The 24,751-nt window shown below is 47.9% G+C and overlaps 3 protein-coding genes and 1 long non-coding RNA gene across 6 annotated transcripts in view; all 4 read right to left on the reverse strand.

The window, feature by feature from the left end:
* LOC311121963 overlaps window positions 1-9,255 on the reverse strand; it is a 21,320-nt gene extending 12,065 nt beyond the window's left edge. Inside the window, exon 1 of the long non-coding RNA XR_014612365.1 lies at window positions 9,109-9,255. This is a non-coding gene — a long non-coding RNA (uncharacterized lncRNA). The remainder of the gene's footprint in view (window positions 1-9,108) is intronic.
* Window positions 9,256-12,155: 2,900 nt separating this feature from the next.
* On the reverse strand, window positions 12,156-13,836 carry LOC311121959 (coxsackievirus and adenovirus receptor homolog). The gene has a single exon (XM_084196387.1). The coding sequence runs from the start codon at window positions 13,642-13,644 to the stop codon at window positions 12,514-12,516; it is 1,131 nt and encodes a 376-aa protein (XP_084052513.1). The 5' UTR covers window positions 13,645-13,836; the 3' UTR covers window positions 12,156-12,513.
* Window positions 13,837-15,753: 1,917 nt separating this feature from the next.
* On the reverse strand, window positions 15,754-17,336 carry LOC311121960 (uncharacterized protein). 3 transcript variants are annotated; one of them, XM_084196389.1, is made up of 4 exons: window positions 16,474-17,336; window positions 16,310-16,372; window positions 16,171-16,236; window positions 15,754-16,044 (listed from the first exon to the last, which is right to left on the reverse strand). In XM_084196389.1, exons 1-4 carry the CDS (start codon window positions 17,324-17,326, stop codon window positions 15,839-15,841), a joined length of 1,188 nt encoding a protein of 395 aa, XP_084052515.1. In that variant the 5' UTR covers window positions 17,327-17,336; the 3' UTR covers window positions 15,754-15,838. The 3 variants fall into 3 exon arrangements, with proteins under 3 accessions (XP_084052515.1, XP_084052514.1, XP_084052516.1); XM_084196388.1 differs by having other exon boundaries at window positions 15,754-16,047; XM_084196390.1 differs by lacking the exon at window positions 16,310-16,372 and having other exon boundaries at window positions 15,754-16,047.
* Window positions 17,337-17,523: 187 nt separating this feature from the next.
* On the reverse strand, window positions 17,524-18,968 carry LOC311121962 (uncharacterized protein; the record flags this gene model as incomplete). The annotated part of the gene is made up of 5 exons (XM_084196394.1): window positions 18,773-18,968; window positions 18,535-18,631; window positions 18,256-18,449; window positions 17,859-18,110; window positions 17,524-17,560 (listed from the first exon to the last, which is right to left on the reverse strand). The coding sequence occupies exons 2-5, from the start codon at window positions 18,628-18,630 to the stop codon at window positions 17,524-17,526; spliced, it is 579 nt and encodes a 192-aa protein (XP_084052520.1). The 5' UTR covers window position 18,631; window positions 18,773-18,968.
* Between the last annotated feature and the right edge of the window lie 5,783 nt (window positions 18,969-24,751).

Genomic DNA, 24,751 nt, shown 5'->3' on the forward strand with positions numbered 1-24,751 from the left:
TCACTAAATACCCTAGTTTAACACTCCCAACCTCTGATACTCCACTAAATACCCTAGTTTAATACTCCCAACCTCTGATATTCCACTAAATACCCTAGTTTAATACTCCCAACCTCTGATATTCCACTAAATACCCTAGTTTAATACTCCCAATGTCTGACACCCCACTAAATACCCTAGTTTAACACTCCCAACCTCTGATACTCCACTAAATACCCTAGTTTAATACTCCCAACCTCTGATACTCCACTAAATACCCTAGTTTAATAATCCCTATCTCTGACACCCCACTAAATACCCTAGTTTAACACTCCCAACCTCTGATATTCCACTAAATACCCTAGTTTAATACTCCCAACCTCTGATACTCCACTAAATACCCTAGTTTAATAATCCCTATCTCTGACACCCCACTAAATACCCTAGTTTAATACTCCCAATGTCTGACACCCCACTAAATACCCTAGTTTAACACTCCCAACCTCTGATACTCCACTAAATACCCTAGTTTAATACTCCCAACCTCTGATATTCCACTAAATACCCTAGTTTAATACTCCCAACCTCTGATACTCCACTAAATACCCTAGTTTAATACTCCCAACCTCTGATACTCCACTAAATACCCTAGTTTAATAATCCCTATCTCTGACACCCCACTAAATACCCTAGTTTAATACTCCCAACCTCTGATACTCCACTAAATACCCTAGTTTAATACTCCCATTCTCTGATATTCCACTAAATACCCTAGTTTAATACTCCCAACCTCTGATACTCCACTAAATACCCTAGTTTAATAATCCCTATCTCTGATACTCCACTAAATACCCTAGTTTAATAATCCCAACCTCTGATACTCCACTAAATACCCTAGTTTAATACTCCCAACCTCTGATACTCCACTAAATACCCTAGTTTAATAATCCCTATCTCTGACACCCCACTAAATACCCTAGTTTAATACTCCCAACCTCTGATACTCCACTAAATACCCTAGTTTAATACTCCCATTCTCTGATATTCCACTAAATACCCTAGTTTAATACTCCCAACCTCTGATACTCCACTAAATACCCTAGTTTAATAATCCCTATCTCTGACACCCCACTAAATACCCTAGTTTAACACTCCCAACCTCTGATACTCCACTAAATACCCTAGTTTAATACTCCCAACCTCTGATATTCCACTAAATACCCTAGTTTAATACTCCCAACCTCTGATACTCCACTAAATACCCTAGTTTAATACTCCCAACCTCTGATACTCCACTAAATACCCTAGTTTAATAATCCCTATCTCTGACACCCCACTAAATACCCTAGTTTAATACTCCCAACCTCTGATACTCCACTAAATACCCTAGTTTAATAATCCCTATCTCTGATATTCCACTAAATACCCTAGTTTAACACTCCCAACCTCTGATACTCCACTAAATACCCTAGTTTAATACTCCCAACCTCTGATATTCCACTAAATACCCTAGTTTAATAATCCCTATCTCTGACACCCCACTAAATACCCTAGTTTAATAATCCCTATCTCTGACACCCCACTAAATACCCTAGTTTAATACTCCCAACCTCTGATATTCCACTAAATACCCTAGTTTAACACTCCCAACCTCTGATACTCCACTAAATACCCTAGTTTAACACTCCCAACCTCTGATACTCCACTAAATACCCTAGTTTAATACTCCCAACCTCTGATATTCCACTAAATACCCTAGTTTAATACTCCCAACCTCTGATACTCCACTAAATACCCTAGTTTAATACTCCCAACCTCTGATATTCCACTAAATACCCTAGTTTAATAATCCCTATCTCTGACACCCCACTAAATACCCTAGTTTAATACTCCCAACCTCTGATATTCCACTAAATACCCTAGTTTAATAATCCCTATCTCTGACACCCCACTAAATACCCTAGTTTAATACTCCCAACCTCTGATATTCCACTAAATACCCTAGTTTAATAATCCCTATCTCTGACACCCCACTAAATACCCTAGTTTAATACTCCCAACCTCTGATATTCCACTAAATACCCTAGTTTAATAATCCCTATCTCTGACACCCCACTAAATACCCTAGTTTAATACTCCCAACCTCTGATATTCCACTAAATACCCTAGTTTAATAATCCCTATCTCTGACACCCCACTAAATACCCTAGTTTAATACTCCCAACCTCTGATATTCCACTAAATACCCTAGTTTAATACTCCCAACCTCTGATATTCCACTAAATACCCTAGTTTAATACTCCCATTCTCTGACACCTCACTAAATACCCTAGTGTAATACTCCCAACCTCTGATACTCCACTAAATACCCTAGTTTAATACTCCCATTCTCTGACACCCCACTAAATACCCCAGTTTAATACTCCCTATCTCTGACACCTCACTAAATACCCTACTTTAATAATCCTAATCGATGGTCTTTTATCAGTGAGTGTAAAGTAGAGTTACCTCGTGACAGTTTGATTATGGTAACATGGGGTGTTAACACCTCTCAATACACACTAAGGGTGCCGACTCCCACTGTGTCCACCACTGATAGAGGTTGACAACAGGGTTTCTGGCTTGTTGGGGGCTCCTCTTTCTAAATAGTTTGAGACCATCCAGACTACAGTAACATCCTTCTTCAATTTCAGTTCTGGAGAGATACTGGCCGTGCATGGTTTCGTTCCAGCCCTGCATTAATACATCTGATTCAGTTAGTCAAGGCACAGATGGAATGTTTTGATCGTGATTGTAATAATTGATTACGGTACTCCAATTCACCCTAGAAAGTTTTGGAACGAGTAACTAACTTTCTTCGGAGAGTAAACTCCTGTATTCCTCCCTCTATCACGTGTTGCCTCTCTGTTCTCTCTCGGTCTCCAGCTCTCTAACATCTCTGTCTCTCTGCCTCTCCTTTCTCACTCTCTCTCTCTCTCTCTCTCTCTCTCTCTCTCTTTCCTCTATCTTTCTCTTTCCTCTCTCTCTCTCTCTCTCTCTCTCTCTCTTTCCTCTCTCTCTCTCTCTTTCCTCTCTCTCTCTCTCTTTCCTCTCTCTTTCTCTTTCCTCTCTCTCTCTCTCTCTCTCTCTCTCTCCCCTCTCTCTCTCTCTCTCTCTATCCCCTATCTCTCTCTCTATACTCTCTCTAAGACGTGTGGTAACTCCTTAAGCACCCTGTTTTGGGCCCATTATCATTCCGGACCACGATCTGAGATCTCTTCAAGTCACCATTGAACTCTCTGCCTCTGCTTTGCGTTGTAGAGAACAGGAGAGGAGTGGAGAAGGAGAGGGGTGGAGGAGGAGAGGAGTGGAGTGGAGGAGGAGAGGAGTGGAGAAGGAAAGGGGTGGAGGACGAGGGGAGTGGAGGAGGAGAGGAGTGGAGTGGAGGAGGAGAGGGGTGGAGGAGGAAAGGGGTGGAGGACGAGAGGAGTGGAGGAGGAGAGGAGTGGAGTGGAGGAGGAGAGGGGTGGAGGAGGAGAGGGGTGGAGGAGAGGAGTGGAGTGGAGGAGGAGAGGAGTGGAGAAGGAAAGGGGTGGAGGACGAGAGGAGTGGAGGAGGAGAGGGCCAAGTGCCACTTGATGACAGAGAGAGGTGTTGGAGAGGATAGGGAGCCTAGAGGCTGCACTCTGAGCGCTCCACCACCCTGTTGTTGTTGAACCTGCCTCCTACCAATCCCCATCACCACAACTGACCGACTGACCGGGGCGGCCTGCTCTCAAAAAAGCTACTGATTAAAGACTGTCTGGTGTCAGGCGTAGCGCTCCACTGGAAAAGGCAGGCAGGGTGATTCCGTTTGTGTGCATATGTGTGTGTGTGTCCATCGGAAGAAGCAGGGAGACTTCCTGGGTGATGCTGGGGAAGTCACAGCACAGGCCTCTACAAACCAAGCCCAGCCCTGTATCAGTAACCCAGCCCTGTATCAGTAACCCAGCCCTGTATCAGTAACCCAGCCCTGTATCAGTAACCCAGCCCTGTATCAGTAACCAGCCCTGTATCAGTAACCCAGCCCAGCCCTGTATCAGTAACCCAGCCCTGTATCAGTAACCCAGCCCTGTATCAGTAACCCAGCCCAGCCCTGTAACAGTACCCAGCCCTGTATCAGTAACCCAGCCCAGCCCTGTATCAGTAACCCAGCCCTGTATCAGTAACCCAGCCCTGTATCAGTAACCCAGCCCAGCCCTGTATCAGTAACCCAGCCCTGTATCAGTAACCCAGCCCTGTATCAGTAACCCAGCCCTGTATCAGTAACCCAGCCCTGTATCAGTAACCCAGCCCAGTATCAGTAACCCAGCCCAGCCCTATATCAGTAACCCAGCCCAGCCCTGTATCAGTAACCCAGCCCTGTATCAGTAAACCAGCCCTGTATCAGTAACCCAGCCCTGTATCAGTAACCCAGCCCTGTATCAGTAACCCAGCCCTGTATCAGTAAACCAGCCCTGTATCAGTAACCCAGCCCTGTATCAGTAACCCAGCCCAGCCCTGTATCAGTAACCCAGCCCTGTATCAGTAACCCAGCCCTGTATCAGTAACCCAGCCCTGTATCAGTAACCCAGCCCTGTATCAGTAACCCAGCCCTGTATCAGTAACCCAGCCCAGCCCTGTATCAGTAACCCAGCCCTGTATCAGTAACCCAGCCCTGTATCAGTAACCCAGCCCTGTATCAGTAAACCAGCCCTGTATCAGTAACCCAGCCCAGCCCTGTATCAGTAACCCAGCCCTGTATCAGTAGCCCAGCCCTGTATCAGTAACCCAGCCCTGTATCAGTAACCCAGCCCTGTATCAGTAACCCAGCCCTGTATCAGTAACCCAGCCCTGTATCAGTAACCCAGCCCTGTATCAGTAACCCAGCCCAGCCCTGTATCAGTAACCCAGCCCAGCCCTGTATCAGTAACCCAGCCCTGTATCAGTAAACCAGCCCTGTATCAGTAACCCAGCCCTGTATCAGTAACCCAGCCCTGTATCAGTAACCCAGCCCTGTATCAGTAACCCAGCCCTGTATCAGTAACCCAGCCCTGTATCAGTAAACCAGCCCTGTATCCGTAACCCAGCCCTGTATCAGTAACCCAGCCCTGTATCAGTAACCCAGCCCTGTATCAGTAACCCAGCCCTGTATCAGTAACCCAGCCCTGTATCAGTAACCCAGCCCTGTATCAGTAACCCAGCCCTGTATCAGTAACCCAGCCCTGTATCAGTAACCCAGCCCTGTATCAGTAACCCAGCCCTGTATCAGTAACCCAGCCCTGTATCAGTAACCCAGCCCTGTATCAGTAACCCAGCCCTGTATCAGTAAACCAGCCCTGTATCCGTAACCCAGCCCTGTATCAGTAACCCAGCCCTGTATCAGTAACCCAGCCCTGTATCAGTAACCCAGCCCTGTATCAGTAACCCAGCCCTGTATCAGTAACCCAGCCCAGCCCTGTATCAGTAACCCAGCCCTGTATCAGTAACCCAGCCCAGCCCTGTATCAGTAACCCAGCCCAGCCCTGTATCAGTAACCCAGCCCTGTATCAGTAAACCAGCCCTGTATCAGTAACCCAGCCCTGTATCAGTAACCCAGCCCTGTATCAGTAACCCAGCCCTGTATCAGTAACCCAGCCCTGTATCAGTAACCCAGCCCTGTATCAGTAACCCAGCCCTGTATCAGTAACCCAGCCCTGTATCAGTAAACCAGCCCTGTATCCGTAACCCAGCCCTGTATCAGTAACCCAGCCCTGTATCAGTAACCCAGCCCTGTATCAGTAACCCAGCCCTGTATCAGTAACCCAGCCCTGTATCAGTAACCCAGCCCAGCCCTGTATCAGTAACCCAGCCCTGTATCAGTAACCCAGCCCTGTATCAGTAACCCAGCCCAGCCCTGTATCAGTAACCCAGCCCTGTATCAGTAACCCAGCCCTGTATCAGTAACCCAGCCCTGTATCAGTAAACCAGCCCTGTATCAGTAACCCAGCCCTGTATCAGTAAACCAGCCCTGTATCAGTAACCCAGCCCTGTATCAGTAACCCAGCCCTGTATCAGTAACCCAGCCCTGTATCAGTAACCCAGCCCTGTATCAGTAACCCAGCCCAGCCCTGTATCAGTAACCCAGCCCTGTATCAGTAACCCAGCCCTGTATCAGTAACCCAGCCCTGTATCAGTAAACCAGCCCTGTATCAGTAACCCAGCCCTGTATCAGTAACCCAGCCCTGTATCAGTAACCCAGCCCTGTATCAGTAACCCAGCCCTGTATCAGTAACCCAGCCCTGTATCAGTAACCCAGCCCTGTATCAGTAACCCAGCCCAGCCCTGTATCAGTAACCCAGCCCTGTATCAGTAAACCAGCCCTGTATCAGTAACCCAGCCCAGCCCTATATCAGTAACCCAGCCCAGCCCTGTATCAGTAACCCAGCCCTGTATCAGTAACCCAGCCCTGTATCAGTAAACCAGCCCTGTATCAGTAAACCAGCCCTGTATCAGTAAACCAGCCCTGTATCAGCAGCCCTGTATCAGTAACCCAGCCCTGTATCAGTAACCCAGGCCAGCCCTGTATCAGTAACCCAGCCCTGTATCAGTAACCCAGCCCTGTATCAGTAACCCAGCCCTGTATCAGTAACCCAGCCCTGTATCAGTAACCCAGCCCTGTATCAGTAAACCAGCCCTGTATCAGTAACCCAGCCCTGTATCAGTAACCCAGCCCAGCCCTGTATCAGTAACCCAGCCCTGTATCAGTAACCCAGCCCTGTATCAGTAACCCAGCCCTGTATCAGTAACCCAGCCCAGCCCTGTATCAGTAACCCAGCCCAGCCCTGTATCAGCAGCCCTGTATCAGTAACCCAGCACTGTATCAGTAACCCAGCCCAGCCCTGTATCAGTAACCCAGCCCTGTATCAGTAACCCAGCCCTGTATCAGTAACCCAGCCCTGTATCAGTAACCCAGCCCTGTATCAGTAACCCAGCCCTGTATCAGTAACCCAGCCCTGTATCAGTAACCCAGCCCTGTATCAGTAACCCAGCCCTGTATCAGTAAACCAGCCCTGTATCAGTAACCCAGCCCTGTATCAGTAACCCAGCCCTGTATCAGTAACCCAGCCCTGTATCAGTAACCCAGCCCTGTATCAGTAAACCAGCCCTGTATCAGTAACCCAGCCCAGCCCTGTATCAGTAAACCAGCCATGTATCAGTAACCCAGCAGTAACCCAGCCCAGCCCTGTATCAGTAACCCAGCCCTGTATCAGTAACCCAGCCCTGTATCAGTAACCCAGCCCTGTATCAGTAACCCAGCCCAGCCCTGTATCAGTAACCCAGCCCTGTATCAGTAACCCAGCCCTGTATCAGTAACCCAGCCCTGTATCAGTAACCCAGCCCTGTATCAGTAACCCAGCCCTGTATCAGTAACCCAGCCCTGTATCAGTAACCCAGCCCTGTATCAGTAACCCAGCCCTGTATCAGTAACCCAGCCCTGTATCAGTAACCCAGCCCTGTATCAGTAACCCAGCCCAGCCCTGTATCAGTAACCCAGCCCTGTATCAGTAACCCAGCCCTGTATCAGTAACCCAGCCCTGTATCAGTAACCCAGCCCTGTATCAGTAAACCAGCCCTGTATCAGTAACCCAGCCCTGTATCAGTAACCCAGCCCTGTATCAGTAACCCAGCCCTGTATCAGTAACCCAGCCCTGTATCAGTAACCCAGCCCTGTATCAGTAACCCAGCCCTGTATCAGTACCCCAGCCCTGTATCAGTAACCCAGCCCTGTATCAGTAAACCAGCCCTGTATCAGTAAACCAGCCCTGTATCAGTAACCCAGCCCTGTATCAGTAACCCAGTGTGTGTGTTATTGTGAGAGTGTCTGTGTGTGTGTTATTGTGAGAGTGTCTGTGTGTGTGTTATTGTGAGAGTGTCTGTGTGTGTGTGTTATTGTGAGAGTGTCTGTGTGTGTGTTATTGTGAGAGTGTCTGTGTGTGTGTTATTGTGAGAGTGTCTGTGTGTGTGTTATTGTGAGAGTGTCTGTGTGTGTGTGTTATTGTGAGAGTGTCTGTGTGTGTGTTATTGTGAGAGTGTCTGTGTGTGTGTTATTGTGAGAGTGTCTGTGTGTGTGTTATTGTGAGAGTGTCTGTGTGTGTGTTATTGTGAGAGTGTCTGTGTGTGTGTTATTGTGAGAGTGTCTGTGTGTGTGTGTTATTGTGAGAGTGTCTGTGTGTGTGTTATTGTGAGAGTGTCTGTGTGTGTGTTATTGTGAGAGTGTCTGTGTGTGTGTGTGTTATTGTGAGAGTGTCTGTGTGTGTGTGTTATTGTGAGAGTGTCTGTGTGTGTGTGTTATTGTGAGAGTGTCTGTGTGTGTGTTATTGTGAGAGTGTCTGTGTGTGTGTTATTGTGAGAGTGTCTGTGTGTGTGTGTTATTGTGAGAGTGTCTGTGTGTGTGTTATTGTGAGAGTGTCTGTGTGTGTGTTATTGTGAGAGTGTCTGTGTGTGTGTGTTATTGTGAGAGTGTCTGTGTGTGTGTTATTGTGAGAGTGTCTGTGTGTGTGTTATTGTGAGAGTGTCTGTGTGTGTGTTATTGTGAGAGTGTCTGTGTGTGTGTTATTGTGAGAGTGTCTGTGTGTGTGTTATTGTGAGAGTGTCTGTGTGTGTGTTATTGTGAGTGTCTGTGTGTGTGTTATTGTGAGAGTGTCTGTGTGTGTGTTATTGTGAGAGTGTCTGTTTGTGTGTTATTGTGAGAGTGTCTGTGTGTGTGTTATTGTGAGAGTGTCTGTGTGTGTGTTATTGTGAGAGTGTCTGTGTGTGTGTTATTGTGAGAGTGTCTGTGTGTGTGTTATTGTGAGAGTGTCTGTGTGTGTGTTATTGTGAGAGTGTCTGTGTGTGTGTTATTGTGAGAGTGTCTGTTTGTGTGTTATTGTGAGAGTGTCTGTGTGTGTGTTATTGTGAGATTGTCTGTGTGTGTGTTATTGTGAGAGTGTCTGTGTGTGTGTTATTGTGAGAGTGTCTGTGTGTGTGTTATTGTGAGAGTGTCTGTGTGTGTGTTATTGTGAGAGTGTCTGTGTGTGTGTTATTGTGAGAGTGTCTGTGTGTGGCTCTTTGATGGAGAAGCTGTCCACTCCCTGCAGTGTGTCCCCTCACCGTGGCTCTTTAACAGAGAAGCTGTCCACTCCCAGTACAGCCCCCAGTGGGTCGTCAGCACAGTGCACTAGGTGTTGCTGCTTCATGTCATAAAGCTGCTTCTTCATGATGTACTGCCCCAGGTAGAATATCACCTGACAATAGACAGCACAGGGGTCAGAGGTCAACACCACAGCATAACACACAAGAGGAGAGAGAGCGTAACAGGGGTGCTGCCAGAGGTCAAGAGGAGAGAGAGCGTAACAGGGGTGCTGCCAGAGGTCAAGAGGAGAGAGAGCGTAACAGGGATGCTGCCAGAGGTCAAGAGGAGAGAGAGCGTAACAGGGGTGCTGCCAGAGGTCAAGAGGAGAGAGAGCGTAACAGGGGTGCTGCCAGAGGTCAAGAGGAGAGAGAGCGTAACAGGGGTGCTGCCAGAGGTCAAGAGGAGAGAGAGCGTAACAGGGGTGCTGCCAGAGGTCAAGAGGAGAGAGAGCGTAACAGGGGTGCTGCCAGAGGTCAAGAGGAGAGAGAGCGTAACAGGGGTGCTGCCAGAGGTCAAGAGGAGAGAGAGCGTAACAGGGGTGCTGCCAGAGGTCAAGAGGAGAGAGAGCGTAACAGGGGTGCTGCCAGAGGTCAAGAGGAGAGAGAGCGTAACAGGGGTGCTGCCAGAGGTCAAGAGGAGAGAGAGCGTAACAGGGGTGCTGCCAGAGGTCAAGAGGAGAGAGAGCGTAACAGGGGTGCTGCCAGAGGTCAAGAGGAGAGAGAGCGTAACAGGGGTGCTGCCAGAGGTCAAGAGGAGAGAGAGCGTAACAGGGGTGCTGCCAGAGGTCAAGAGGAGAGAGAGCGTAACAGGGGTGCTGCCAGAGGTCAAGAGGAGAGAGAGCGTAACAGGGGTGCTGCCAGAGGTCAAGAGGAGAGAGAGCGTAACAGGGGTGCTGCCAGAGGTCAAGAGGAGAGAGAGCGTAACAGGGGTGCTGCCAGAGGTCAAAAGGAGAGAGAGCGTAACAGGGGTGCTGCCAGAGGTCAAGAGGAGAGAGAGCGTAACAGGGGTGCTGCCAGAGGTCAAGAGGAGAGAGAGCGTAACAGGGGTGCTGCCAGAGGTCAAGAGGAGAGAGAGCGTAACAGGGGTGCTGCCAGAGGTCAAGAGGAGAGAGAGCGTAACAGGGGTGCTGCCAGAGGTCAAGAGGAGAGAGAGCGTAACAGGGGTGCTGCCAGAGGTCAAGAGGAGAGAGAGCGTAACAGGGGTGCTGCCAGAGGTCAAGAGGAGAGAGAGCGTAACAGGGGTGCTGCCAGAGGTCAAGAGGAGAGAGAGCGTAACAGGGGTGCTGCCAGAGGTCAAGAGGAGAGAGAGCGTAACAGGGGTGCTGCCAGAGGTCAAGAGGAGAGAGAGCGTAACAGGGGTGCTGCCAGAGGTCAAGAGGAGAGAGAGCGTAACAGGGGTGCTGCCAGAGGTCAAGAGGAGAGAGAGCGTAACAGGGGTGCTGCCAGAGGTCAAGAGTAGAAGTCTGGGAATGTCTCAGGATAAGACCGCACCATCAATAGTTCTGTCCCAGTCTAGTTGATACTCTCCATATACTGATCCAGGCAGTTCTGTCTCAGTCTAGTCGATACCCTCTCTCCATATACTGATCCAGCCAGTTCTGTCCCAGTCTAGTCGATACACCTCATCCCATACTGATCCAGGCAGTTCTGTCCCAGTCTAGTCGATACACCTCATCCCATACTGATCCAGACAGTTCTGTCCCAGTCTAGTCGATACCCTCCCTCCATATACTGATCCAGGCAGTTCTGTCCCAGTCTAGTTGATACACCTCATCCCATACTGATCCAGGCAGTTCTGTCTCAGTCTAGTCGATACCCTCTCTCCATATACTGATCCAGGCAGTTCTGTCCCAGTCTAGTCGATACACCTCATCCCATACTGATCCAGGCAGTTCTGTCCCAGTCTAGTCGATACACCTCATCCCATACTGATCCAGCCAGTTCTGTCCCAGTCTAGTTGATACCCTCCCTCCATATACTGATCCAGACAGTTCTGTCCCAGTCTAGTCGATACCCTCTCTCCATATACTGATCCAGGCAGTTCTGTCCCAGTCTAGTCGTTACTCTCCATATACTGATCCAGCCAGTTCTGTCCCAGTCTAGTTGATACACCTCATCCCATACTGATCCAGACAACTCAATAAGAGTATTCTGGGTCCCATTTTAGACAGGCAACTGATAAGACACATGATCACTGTACTGAGTAGAAATATATGACTCCATCCCATATACTTCTCTAGCTGACAGGAGGCTATTGTGATTGATCACTGCCACGAAGGCATCAGTTCCTTATCATAAAAGCAGATTACACAGACTGTAAACATATTCTCCAGCAATCAATGTGGACCAGTTAAACACTCAACACCCTATAAACTAAAGCATCAATGCAGCCTCTCAGTCTGAGATAACTGTCTCCCTGATGAACAACAGAGAGGAAGGAGTCCCAGACTAGTTTGACATTCCAGAGGTCCATTTGAACCCCAGTGAGTCAGAGAGGAAGGAGTCCCAGACTAGTTTGACATCCCAGAGGTCCATTTGAACCCCAGTGAGTCAGAGAGGAAGGAGTCCCAGACTAGTTTGACATTCCAGAGGTCCATTTGAACCCCAGTGAGTCAGAGAGGAAGTCAAGAGGTGACTGAATGTTCTAACATTCTAACTAAGATAAACACCAATCTCTCTCTCTGACTCAGACTTCCTCACAGACAGATAGACCCCCTGACAATTCTCCCCAAAGCTGTGTGACATGTCTTCAAAACCAAGGGGACCTGCTAGCCAATCATAGCTCACCATTTATGTTTAAAATAAGTAAATGACAGTGCATTTGTATTCTAGTTTAGCAGATGCTCTTATCTAGAGTGACAATCAGTTCATTCAACTAAAGTAGGTAAAACAGTATATCAACAGGAAAAACAACAGAACCAAGACAAAAGCCTTTATATTTTTTTGAGAGCATCTACTGTATGTAGTACTTAGTTGATGAAAGCGACAACCAATAGTGAAACTAGTGTAAATCTAACTATGTGGAGAAGAATCCAGAGGCAACACCTACACAACTTCTATACCAGTAGTTTGGCTGCTAACAACACATGAAGAGTAACTATTCCTTCCTTAGAAATGAACTAATATCCACTATTCTAGGAGTAAACTAAGATATACTGCAATTGGAAATTCACAACATCAAATATTTAACTTAATTAAAATATGAGACTAGAAAATATTATGGAAACTGAAAAGTCTGGGATATAATGTCCATTGAGGGTCTTAACGGTTTTCATCTGTCTGCTTCACGCAAACAATAACTTGATTAACTAAAGTTGAGCCAAAGACGTGTGGTTTCTATATCAGCAGGGTACAGGCAACAAAGACTTTCTCTGTTTCTTTCCACTACACGATGGAGCCGTCCCTGTTCTGGGCGGGGATCATGACGGCGATGGCGCCCATGCGGCTGAGGTTGGGGCCGGCCATCTTGCTGGCGACGGGCGGGGGCAGGGGTGCGTGGCTGGGGGGCCTCTCGTACTCCTCCACGGAGGGGATCTTGTCGTACTGGGGCTTGAGGGCATACTCGTGCAGGTTGGAGGGGGACATGGAGCCCAGGGAGGAGCGCTGGCTGCCCACGCTGGTGAAGGAGCGGGCTGTCGACACGCGGCTCTTCGGAGGGGGGACGTCCTCTCTGATCTCGTAGGAGATCTCCTTCTCATACTTCTTCCTGTTGCGGGCGCGGCAGCAGCAGAAGAGGATGATGGCGATGATGATGAGGGCCAGCAGAACAGCGATGATGGCTCCAGCTATGATACCAGCAGTGTTGGGGGGGGGAGTGATGCCAAGCTGTAGAATACACTCCTCCATGCCCACTCGGTTCTTAGCTGTGCAGCGGTAGGTTCCCGAGGAGCTGGTGGACGCGTTCCTTACGTTCATGGTGCCTCCCACAGGGTCTAGCACGGCGGAGGCAGGCAGCAGTTTGTTGTCGCTGGTCTTCTCCCAGGTGTACTGCAGGGGGTTGGTACCTTCACTGGACATACACCTCAGGACCACGTCCTTACCCTCCTGGGTGGGGCCCTCGGCATAGCATCTGGGCTTGGAAGGCCTCACCATGACGGTCAGCAGCATCTTCCTGCTGCGGATGCCCGGGGCCTTCTTCACCTTGCACTGATAGGTCCCAGTGTCACTAGACTTTAGACCCGTTAGGTTGATGGAGGCGTCGCCATTCTTAGGGTCGGCTGAGTTGAAGTGGGCCCGCCCCTTCACTGCAGGGTAGTAGTCCTCATAGGCCCTGTCCCCAGAGTACAGGATCACCACTTTATCCTCTTTCTGGTTGTCGGAGGCCAGCAGGCTCCATTCAATGTCCAGGGGGCCAGAGTCCTCGGGGGCCAGAGAGAACTGGCAGTCCAGCTTGACGCTCTCACTGCTGGCCTTCTCTATGGACGTGGGCCCCTGGGATGTGATCTCCAGGCCATGGGCTACACCTGCAATGAGAATAATCAATACAGAGCCGAGGTGGGATACCGTGAAATCCATTCCTTTCTGTCTATTCCAAGACTTTTCCTTTAAAACTCGGGTGAAAAAAGAATTTCTGCGGCGCTCCTTACAGACAGACCACTCTCCCCTAGCATCAAAACTCTCAGCTCCCTCTTTGCCTCAGCAGGTGCATAGGAGAGCGCGAGTCTAGACACGTGATTTCCGGAGGGTACCAAAGCCGACTTTTCTGTCTTTCACCTGTTGAAGAGTAGAGCAAAAAATACATTTAAAATGTCAAAGTTAACATGCAATGCCTTATAAAAGTATACAATTACATACACGTCAAGACAAGCTTTGGAAGACAGAAACAAGCTTACCTATCTAAATAAATAGAAGTACTAAAGAGTAGACGTCCCTTATATACACACACACACACATCTCTATAATACACCCTTCATATTCTGTACATAAAGTGCTTCAGCTCGGATGCTAGCAGTAGGAACCACTTCCCCGTCTCCCCGGGATTTAAATAGGCTCGGAAAGACATGTCAGGGCTAGCATTGCTCCGGCTGTTGACGCCAGTGTAGGGCTAGCAGTAGGAACCACTTCCCCGTCTCCCCGGGATTTAAATAGGCTCGGAAAGACATGTCAGGGCTAGCATTGCTCCGGCTGTTGACGCCGGTGTAGGGCTAGCAGTAGGAACCACTTCCCCGTCTCCCCGGGATTTAAATAGGCTCGGAAAGACATGTCAGGGCTAGCATTGCTCCGGCTGTTGACGCCGGTGTAGGGCTGAAGCCAGATTACTAACCTCCCTTGACATGTCGAAGCATGACGAGCACACCGCTTTGAGTCACCCACCTAGCGGCCACCCTGCGTCTGTGCACCCCCCTCCACCCTTAGTGCCGAGTTGGATATGCCCGGCATGTCCCAGTTTACTACAGCTCCGCATTATGTAATAATCAGCTGTCAGACTGGAATGGTTGCTTTGTAGGTTCCTGGACTCTTATCTTCCATTTTGTTTTCGATCTTAAAAAATTAGTGTAGGAAATAGGGATTTGGTTAAAGAATCTGGCAATGTCTGTATATATATTTATTTTTTAAAGAAGTGAATGTCCAGGGTTTTCAATAACAAAATCTGGTCACTTATTTCCTTTCACATATTTCTTATTTTCATCCAAATTATTCCAACGGAAAAAATGGTATTTGGGTAAGAAAGGGCTATAAAAAACTGATGCAACTTAAATATATTAATTTAATGAGGGGATTTAATTAAATATTTTAGCACACATGCAGGCTTATAGCTTGACAAAACAGATGAAAAGGAACTGGCTTTTCTAGCTAGCTTGTAAACCAATTCAAGTTACACTAGCAATTTTATTTTCCAATGCATGTAACATTGGGTTAACCACAGTGTATTGATGTATTCTGAATCAAAGACATGTTTACCAATTATGCTAAACTTATTAGCTAGCTTGCCAACATAGCTAGCATCGTTAGCATCGCTAGCACGCTAACCCTTAGCTAGCACGCTAACCCTTAGCTAGCAGTAAATAAGTATAGCGTAGAATCCCGTATTATCGGCATATTCAACAGCGTTTAAGAAATATATTACCTTCAACAGTGTTATCTTGTGATCAAGCCTTCAATGTTTTGTGATTATTGGTGTCGTAAAAATGTTAGCTAACGGGTTAGCAATTAGCAAGTTTGACATTTCATTGGAAATACTACTGTTGTCAGCTTTTGATAAGCTGTTTAGCAAAAAAATACGTCCCGTATTATCGGCATACGGCCCCCAGTTATTGGCCACCTTACTATTTTGTTCAATTACAAGATATATCCGTTTAATTTTGTTGAAAAAAGAGACACCAACCACGTACCCGAAGTGTTTACTAGATAGTTGACTAGTTGGCTAGTCTCCAGGTAAAAAATAATGACTTGCCTGTCAACTTTTCATTGCGTAGCCCGGTGCGCCCTCTTGTGGACTCATAAAAAATGGTTCTTCACCAACATATTCCATGTTGTAACCAAATGAAATATGAGTATTAATAATTTACATCAAATACACTTTAATTTCAGTTATGTGCATTAACATAAAACAATGAAAACACTGTTGGAGTTTGTGTTGCAGAGGTGCACTTGGAAAGTAAAGGAAGAAATACACAAGATGGGTTCAATAAATATATATATTATATTTTAGACATTTATTTTTTTGAACAAATAAATAATTTCATATGAACACAAACAAAACAAACAATTAAATCTCGACCTCCATCCCTATATTGTCACAAAAATCACAATAAAAATCAAGCTCCACCGCTACCTCTGGATCCCACTGCACACACCTGCAGTGGAACCAGTGCTGGCAAAAGTCACAGCACACCCATGGCACCTCGGATCTACACTCCTGAGAGGAGCTTGCAGGCGGATCACGCTCCCCGCAGCGAGCACAGCAGGTGGTGTCTTCTTTTATAAAAAATTAAATAATAATACAAATTGATTAATATGGTTTTGTAAAATGTAGAAGTTCTTCAACAACAATAGTAATTGATACAACTGAGAGAGCGAGAAAAACAGATTATGAAGTACCTGAGAGTGGTGCCATGGGTGGTGTGACAGATGTGACCGGTGTAGCTTTTCTCTTCCTTTTCTGTGCTGCAGTTTGAGAAAAAGTGGTGTTAGAGAGCATGTTGCATGAAAACCCTTTTCAACTTTTTTACATCAATACCTCTGGAGGAAGCTGCAGAGGTTTTGGAGGAGGCGGAGATGACTTGAGGGCTGGTGCTATTTACTGTAGATATATAAAGATATATATATATATTTTTTTTACATTGCTGTTTTATAAAACAGATAGCAAACAGTCATTTTTTCGTAATTTTAACATGTGTTTACCTGTGGAGGTGGTGGTATTCAAATTTCGGGGGGCAGGGACATCAGACGAGGCTGCTATGGTGGTGTGACCAGGGGAGACGGAGGAGGCAGTTGGTCCAGAGGAGGCCGTGTTGGTGGTGACAGACATGGGGGGTGGTGTGCATCGTGGTGGTGGTGGACAAAACCGCCGACGATGGCTTGGAGGAGCTGGTGTTTGTAATGGTGGGGTTGAGGGGCCGACGATGGTGTGGCCGGGGGAGTAGGCATGTGGCCTTCTTCTGCAGCTGGGGACTCCGGCGGCTCCTACAGGTGTTGCACACTGGGAGGCACTGGCAGTGGTGATGCAGCTGTCAGGAGTGGTTCCAGCAGGGGGTCCAGCAGAGGCGATGGCGTCAATGGTCTCATCCATGGCAGCCCTCTCCTGTGCCCTCTGTGTTCTGAGGGCTGCCCGACGCTCTTTCTCCTCTGCCTCGGCCCTCTCCTTCTCACCCCTCTCCTGCCACTGGCGCGTGTATTCCTCCCCGGTGAGGCATGTGGCGACCACAGGGAGTCTTCTGTATCGGTCCAGCCAATACTTCAGGACAGTAAGGATGTGCCCCAGGTCCTTCGCTATCAGCCCCCCCTCTATTAGGGGGTGCTCTTCTAGAGCTAGGGATAGGACTGGAGCAGCGGCTGGGACTGGGGCAGGGGCTGAGGGTCCTCCTGTGGTCGCTGGGGAGGAGGTGCTGATGGATGGCACATTGCTACTGGTTCCAGTAGAGGCGGTGTTGGGACCCGGTAGGGTCCGAGACGGCATTAAACGGGACCCATCAATGGCTGAAGGGTCAAAAGGGAAGAGGCCACACTTCTTAAACCCTTCCACCACATAGCGCATGTCCTTGCATCGCTGGTACGGGTAGCGGAATACTCTGGCAAATTCTGATTTGTTTACCATGTAGGAGTGGTCAAAATGGCTAAGGTCTCCAGCTACCTTGGAGAACTCAGCCTTTAAAGGGCCAAAGTATGCCACGTCCAGCGGCTGCAGGACATGGGTGCAGTGTGGTGGAAGACAAAGAAGTATAACCCCTTCCCTTAGTGCCACCGCGAGCACTTCCGGGTCCATGTGGCTCTTGTGCCCATCAAAGAGGAGAAGGAGAGGGCGCTCTTTCACTGCATACTTAATGAAGTGCTGAAACCACTTCCTGAACAGGTCCCCGTCAATGTAGCCACTGCTTGACCGTCCATACAAGGCTTGGGGGGGGCCTCCCAGTGTGTAGTGGCCACCGGGGAAACACTTGGGGTAGATGATAAACGGGGGGATGTCCTCCCCAGTTGCATTGAAGCAGGCCAGCACTGTGATGTGCTCCTTGGTCCCCGGAGCCTGCTGGTACACGTGTTTTGCGCCCCGGGGAGCCAGCACTTTGTGCCTGCTCTGGTCGCTACGAAACCCAGACTCATCGCAGTTATAGATTTGTCTGGGTTTCTCCCTCAACCCACTCTCCTCCAAGTGCTTCTCATAAGAAGTGAAGAAGGTGTCCATCGTCGGACGTGTGGCACACTCAGCTCTCCCCCTGTCCAGGGTGTCCGGCCTCCTCATGCTTAGGTTCTTGTGCCTCCTCCTGAACATTTCCCACCACCTCTTCCCCAGTGGTGGGATTGTTTCCCCTGGGTGCCGAAACCTACAATAGAATAGAATATATAATTGTCCATCCAGGATGAAAATGTTTGTTTTGGCATCACCATACACATCCACATTTACATCACACACATTGATAACAGTCAGTCCAGCATTCTACATACATAAACACATAGAACACCAAATACCTGCGGATTTTGTCTGCGTATTTCATCAGCCTCTGTCTGGTGAAGGGGAACCCATGGCTGGCGCAGTAGATACAGTACTGCACCAGAGACTTTTCATCCTCTGGTGCAAGCAATGTGGGTGGTCCACTGCGACAACCATGGGTCACCCGGCCGCTCAGCCTGTCCGCCAGGGTCTGCCGAGGTACACCATGCACCTTGGTAGATAAGAAAAGAAAACTGTTACTAGCAGATAAAATTCACATACACATGGTAATCTCCTAAAAACAAAAGATGCCTAACCTTGGCAGCCTGGCGGATAGCCATCCCTGCCCCGCAGTCCTCCATGGCATGGAACATGTCCACCTCACTCCATTGCTTCCTCTTGACTTTCTCCATGCTGCAGTGGTAAATACATGTAGCTAAATAACTTGGCATACTATACACATTTTAGAAAGATAACTCAATCTGAATATGTATAAACATTTACATTTCAAAGCTAAGGCATTGAAAGGTGAGTGGAACAAAAAGCTTACAGCACCTGTTATTCCCAGGCGGTCTCCTATCCAAGTACTAACCAGGCCCAATCCTGCTTTGCTTCCGAGATCAGACGAGATCAGGCATATTCAGGATGGTATGGCCGTAAGCGCAGGTACAACTCCTAGTACACTATATAAAGACATTAACAAAATTTACCATCGATTCGAATTTCCGTGTAACTTAATGAACCGACTAAAAACAAAGGCTGAATGTACTGCCTATATTTTGAGGGAAACGCACTGTCTATTATTTAAATTGACCAGGGCAGGGCAGCACATACAAACTGTATTTAGTCCAATAAAAATACAGGATATTATTAGGGTGATAAATAAAAGGCAGTTGCTCCATGATACATGTATTTTGAGGGAAACGCACTGACTATTATTTAATTTGATCAGGGCATGACAGGGCAGCACATACAAACTGCATTTAGTCCAATAAAATACATGATATTATTAGGGTGATAAATAAAAGGCAGTTGCTCCATGACACAAGAGCACTTTCTAGTGGAACAAAAAGCTTACAGCACCTGGTATTCCCAGGAGGTCTCCAATCCAAGTACTAACCAGGCCCAATCCTGCGTAGGTTCCGAGATCAGACGAGATCTGGTGTATTCAGGCTGGTATGGCCGTAAGCGAGTAAACAACTCTTGGTACACTATATAAAGACATTAACAAAATTTACCAGCGATTCGAATTTCCGTGCATCTTAATGAACCGACTAATAACAAAGGCTGAATGTACTGCCTATATTTTGAGGGAAACGCTTTGTCTATTATTTAATTTGACCAGGGCAGGGCAGGGCAGCACATACAAACTGCATTTAGTCAAATAAAAATACATGATATTATTAGGGTGATAAATAAAAGGCAGTTGCTCCATGATACATGTATTTTGAGGGAAACGCACTGACCATTATTTAATTTGATCAGGGCAGGGCAGGGCAGCACATACAAACTGCATTTAGTCCAATAAAAGACATGATATTATTAGGGTGATAAATAAAAGGCAGTTGCTCCATGACACAAGAGCACTCTCTAGTGGAACAAAAAGCTTACAGCACCTGGTATTCCCAGGCGGTCTCCAATACAAATACTAACCAGGCCAGATCCTGCTTAGCTTCCGAGATCGGACGAAATCAGGCATATTCAGGATGGTATGGCCGTAAGCGCAGGAACAACTCTTGGTACACTATATAAAGAAATAAACAAAATGTATCAGTGATTCGTATTTCCATGCAAGTTAATGAACAGACAAAAAACAAAGGCTGAATGTACTGCCTATATTTTTAGGGAAACGCACTGTCTATTATTTAATTTGATCAGGTTAGGACAGCACATACAAACTGCATTTAGTCCAATAAAAATACAGGATATTATTAGGGTGATAAATAAAAGGCAGTTGCTCCATGACACAAGAGCACTCTCTAGTGGAACAAAAAGCTTACAGCACCTGGTATTCCCAGGCGGTCTCCCATCCAAGTACTAACCAGGCACAATCCTGCTTACCTTCCGAGATCAGATGAGATCGGGTGTATTCAGTCAACACAGCAGCCATTGCTAGCTAGCCAACCAGCTAGCTGTACTGTAGTAGCTAAATACAATATCTTTGTGCTAGCTAGCCAACGTTTAATTATTGCTGCGTTATGAAAGAACTAGACACGGACACAAATTATCTGTTTAGTGTGTTAACACACTATTGGTAGTTTGTTGTAACCAAGTATTGGTGCTAAACTGTGTGTTATTGGATGCTAGCATGCTAGTTAGCTATGGCGTCATTGTTAGCTAGCTGAATAAAGTAAGTTGAGTCTATTCCTTGAAACATTGAACCGCTGTAGTTTACAACAATTCTAATTTCTAAAGTGGAAGTTGGGAGAGTTTTATTCGGGTGGTTCACTGAAACAATTATAGTTTCTGAGGTGGAAGTTGGGAGAGTTATATTTGGGAGTTTTTTGGTGAGGGAGGCCCTGCTCTCTCCTTTCCCAGATGTTTAGTTAATTTCATTCCGATCTCCTCTGCATTACTGTAGCCATCTGCTACAGCCTGTCAACTATGCCTCTGCCTATCCCTGTTCTCTCCTCTCCGCACAGGCTACACAAACGCCTCACACCGCATGGCTGCTGCCTCTCTAACCTGGTGGTCCCTGCACGCACCACACACCTGGAGTTCCAGGTCTCAGGCAGCCTCTGGAACTGCCGTTCTGCTGCCAACAAGGCTGACTTCATCCCAGCCTATGCTACCCTCCAGTCCCTCGACTTCCTGGCGCTGACGGAAACATGGATTACCACTGAAAACACTGCTACTCCTACTGCTCTCTCCTCGTCTGACCATGTGTTCTCGCATACCCCGAGAGCATCTGGTCAGAGGGGTGGTGGCACAGGAATCCTCATCCCTCCCAAGTGGTCATTCTCAATTTTTCCCCTAACCCATCTGTCTATCTCCTCATTTCAATTCCACGCTGTCACAGTCACTAGCCCATTTAAGCTTAATATCCTTGTCATCTATCGCCCTCCAGGTTTCCTTGGAGAGTTCATCAATGAGCTTGACGCCTTGATAAGTTGCTTTCCTGAGGATGGCTCACCCCTCACAGTTTTGGGGGATTTCAACCTCCCTACGTCTACATTTGACTCATTTCTCTCTGCCTCCTTCTTTCCAATCCTCTCCTCTTTTGACCTCACCCTCTCACCGTCCCCCCCTACTCACAAGGCAGGCAATACGCTTGACTTCATCTTTACTAGATGCTGCTCTTCTACTAATCTCACTGCAACTCCCCTCCATGTCTCCGACCACTACTTTGTATCCTTTTCTCTCTCGCTCTCCTCCAACACTACTCACTCTGCCCCTACACAGATGGTAATGCGCCGCCGCAACCTTCGCTCTCTCTCTCCCACTACTCTCTCCTCTTCCATCCTATCATCTCTTCCCTCTGCTCAATCCTTCTCCCTCCAATCTCCTGATTCTGCCTCCTCAACCGTCCTCTCCTCCCTTTCTGCATCCTTTGACTCCCTGTGTCCCCTATCCTCCCGGCCGGCTCGGTCCTCCCCTCCAGCTCCGTGGCTTGATGACTCATTGCGAGCTCACAGAACAGAGCTCCGGGCAGCTGAGCGGAAATGGAAGAAAACTAAACTCCCTGCCGACCTGGCATCTTTTCACTCCCTCCTCTCTACATTTTCTATATCTGTTTCTGCTGCTAAGGCCACTTTCTACCACTCTATATTTCAAGCATCTGCCTCTAACCCTAGGAAGCTCTTTGCCACATTCTCCTCACTGTTGAATCCTCCCCCCCACCACCCCCCCTCCTCCCTCTCTGTGGATGACTTCGTCAACCACTTTGAAAAGAAGGTTGACGACATCCGATCCTCGTTTGTTAAGTCTAATGACACTGCTGGTCCTGCTCACACTGCCCTACCCTATGCTTTGACTTCTTTCTCCCCTCTCTCTCCAGATAAAATTTTGCGACTTGTGACTGCAGGCCGCCCAACAACCTGCCCGCTTGACCCCATCCCCTCCTCTCTTCTCCAGACCATCTCCGGTGACCTTCTCCCCTACCTCACCTCGCTGATCAACTCATCCTTGACCGCTGGCTATGTCCCTTCCGTCTTCAAGAGAGCGAGAGTTGCACCCCTTCTCAAAAAACCAACACTCGATCCCACTGATGTCAACAACTACAGACCAGTATCCCTTCTTTCTTTTCTTTCCAAAACTATTGAGCGTGCCATCTTTAGCCAACTCTCTTGCTTTCTCTCTCAGAATGACCTTCTTGATCCAAACCAGTCAGGTTTCAGGACTGGTCATTCAACTGAGACTGCTCTTCTCTGTGTCACGGAGGCTCTCCGCATTGCTAAAGCTAACTCTCTCTCCTCTGCTCTTGTCCTTCTAGACCTGTCTGCTGCCTTTGATACTGTGAACCATCAGATCCTCCTCTCCACACTCTCCGAGCTGGGTATCTCCGGTGCGGCTCACTCCTGGATTGCGTCCTACCTGACCGGTCGCTCCTACCAAGTTGCGTGGTGAGAAGCTGTCTCCGCACCACGTGCTCTCACCACTGGTGTCCCCCAGGGCTCAGTTCTAGGCCCTCTCCTATTCTCCCTATACACCAAGTCACTTGGCTCTGTCATATCCTCACATGGCCTCTCCTATCATTGCTACGCTGACGATACACAACTAATCTTCTCCTTTCCCCCTTCTGATAACCAGGTGGCGAATCGCATCTCTGCATGTCTGGCAGACATATCAGTATGGATGACGGATCACCACCTCAAGCTGAACCCTGGCAAGACGGAGCTGCTCTTCCTCCCGGGGAAGGACTGCCCGTTCCATGATCTCGCCATCACGGTTGACAACTCCGTTGTGTCCTCCTCCCAGAGTGCGAAGAGCCTTGGCGTGACCCTGGACAACACCCTGTCGTTCTCCGCTAACATCAAGGAGGTGACCCGATCATGCAGGTTCATGCTCTACAACATTCGGAGAGTACGACCCTGCCTTACACAGGAAGCGGCACAGGTCCTAATCCAGGCACTTGTCATCTCCCGTCTGGATTACTGCAACTCGCATTTGGCTGGGCTCCCTGCCTGTGCCATTAAACCCCTACAACTCATCCAGAATGCCGCAGCCCGTCTGGTGTTCAACCTTCCCAAGTTCTCTCACGTCACCCCGCTCCTCCGCACACTCCACTGGCTTCCAGTTGAAGCTCGCATCTGTTACAAGACCATGGTGCTTGCCTATGGAGCTGTGAGGGGAACGGCACCTCCGTACCTTCAGGCTCTGATCAGTCCCTACACCCAAACGAGGGCATTGCGTTCATCCACCTCTGGCCTGCTGGCTCCCCTTCCTCTGCGGAAGCATAGTTCCTGCTCAGCCCAGTCAAAACTGTTCGCTGCTCTGGCACCCCAATGGTGGAACAAGCTCCCTCACGACGCCAGGACAGCGGTGTCACTCACCACCTTCCGGAGACATTTGAAACCCCACATCTTTAAGGAATACCTGGGATAGGATAAAGTAATCCTTCAACCCCCCCCCCCCCCCCAAATTTAAAAATAAATAAATAATAATAATAATAATAATTGTAAAGTGGTTATCACACTGGCTATAGGGTGAATGCACCAATTTGTATGTCGCTCTGGATAATAGTGTCTGCTAAATGACGTAAATGTAATGTAAATGTATGGCCGTAAGCAAGTGAACAACTCTTGGTACACTATATAAAGACATGAACAAAATTTACCAGTGATTCGAATTTCCGTGCATCTTAATGAACCGACTAAAAACAAAGGCTGAATGTACTGCCTACATTTTGAGGGAAACGCTTTGTCTGTTATTTAATTTGACCAGGGCAGCACATACAAACTGCATTTAGTCCAATAAAAATACATGATATTATTAGGGTGATAAATAAAAGGCAGTTGATCCATGACACATATATTTTGAGGGAAACACACTGTCTATTTTTTAAATTGATCAGGGCAGGGCAAGGCAGCACATACAAACTGCATTTAGTCCAATACAATTACATGGCGCAGTGGTCTAAGGCACTGCATCGCAGTGCTAACTGTGCCACTAGAGATCCTGGTTCGTATCCAGGCTCTGTCGCAGCCGGCCGCGACCGGGAGACTCATGGGCGGCGCACAATTGTCCCAGCGTCGTCCAGGGTAGGGGAGGGAATGGCCGGCAGGGATGTAGCTCTGTTGATAGAGCATGGTGTTTGCAACGCCAGGGTTGTGGGTTTGATTCCCACGGGGGGCCAGTATAAAAAAAATATATATTTATTCACTAACTGTAAGTCGCTCTGGATAAGAGCGTCTGCTAAATGACTAAAAATGTAAATGTAAAATGTAAAAGGCAGTTGCTCCATGACACAAGAGTACTCTCTAGTGGAACAAAAAGCTTACAGCACCTGGTATTCCCAGGCGGTCTCCCATCCAAGTACTAACAAAGCCCGATCATGCTTAGCTTCCGAGATCGGACGAGATCAGGCATATTCAG

This window comes from Coregonus lavaretus (assembly GCF_964263955.1).
Source record: "Coregonus lavaretus genome assembly, contig: HAP1_SCAFFOLD_926, whole genome shotgun sequence".
Taxonomy (NCBI): domain Eukaryota; kingdom Metazoa; phylum Chordata; class Actinopteri; order Salmoniformes; family Salmonidae; genus Coregonus; species Coregonus lavaretus.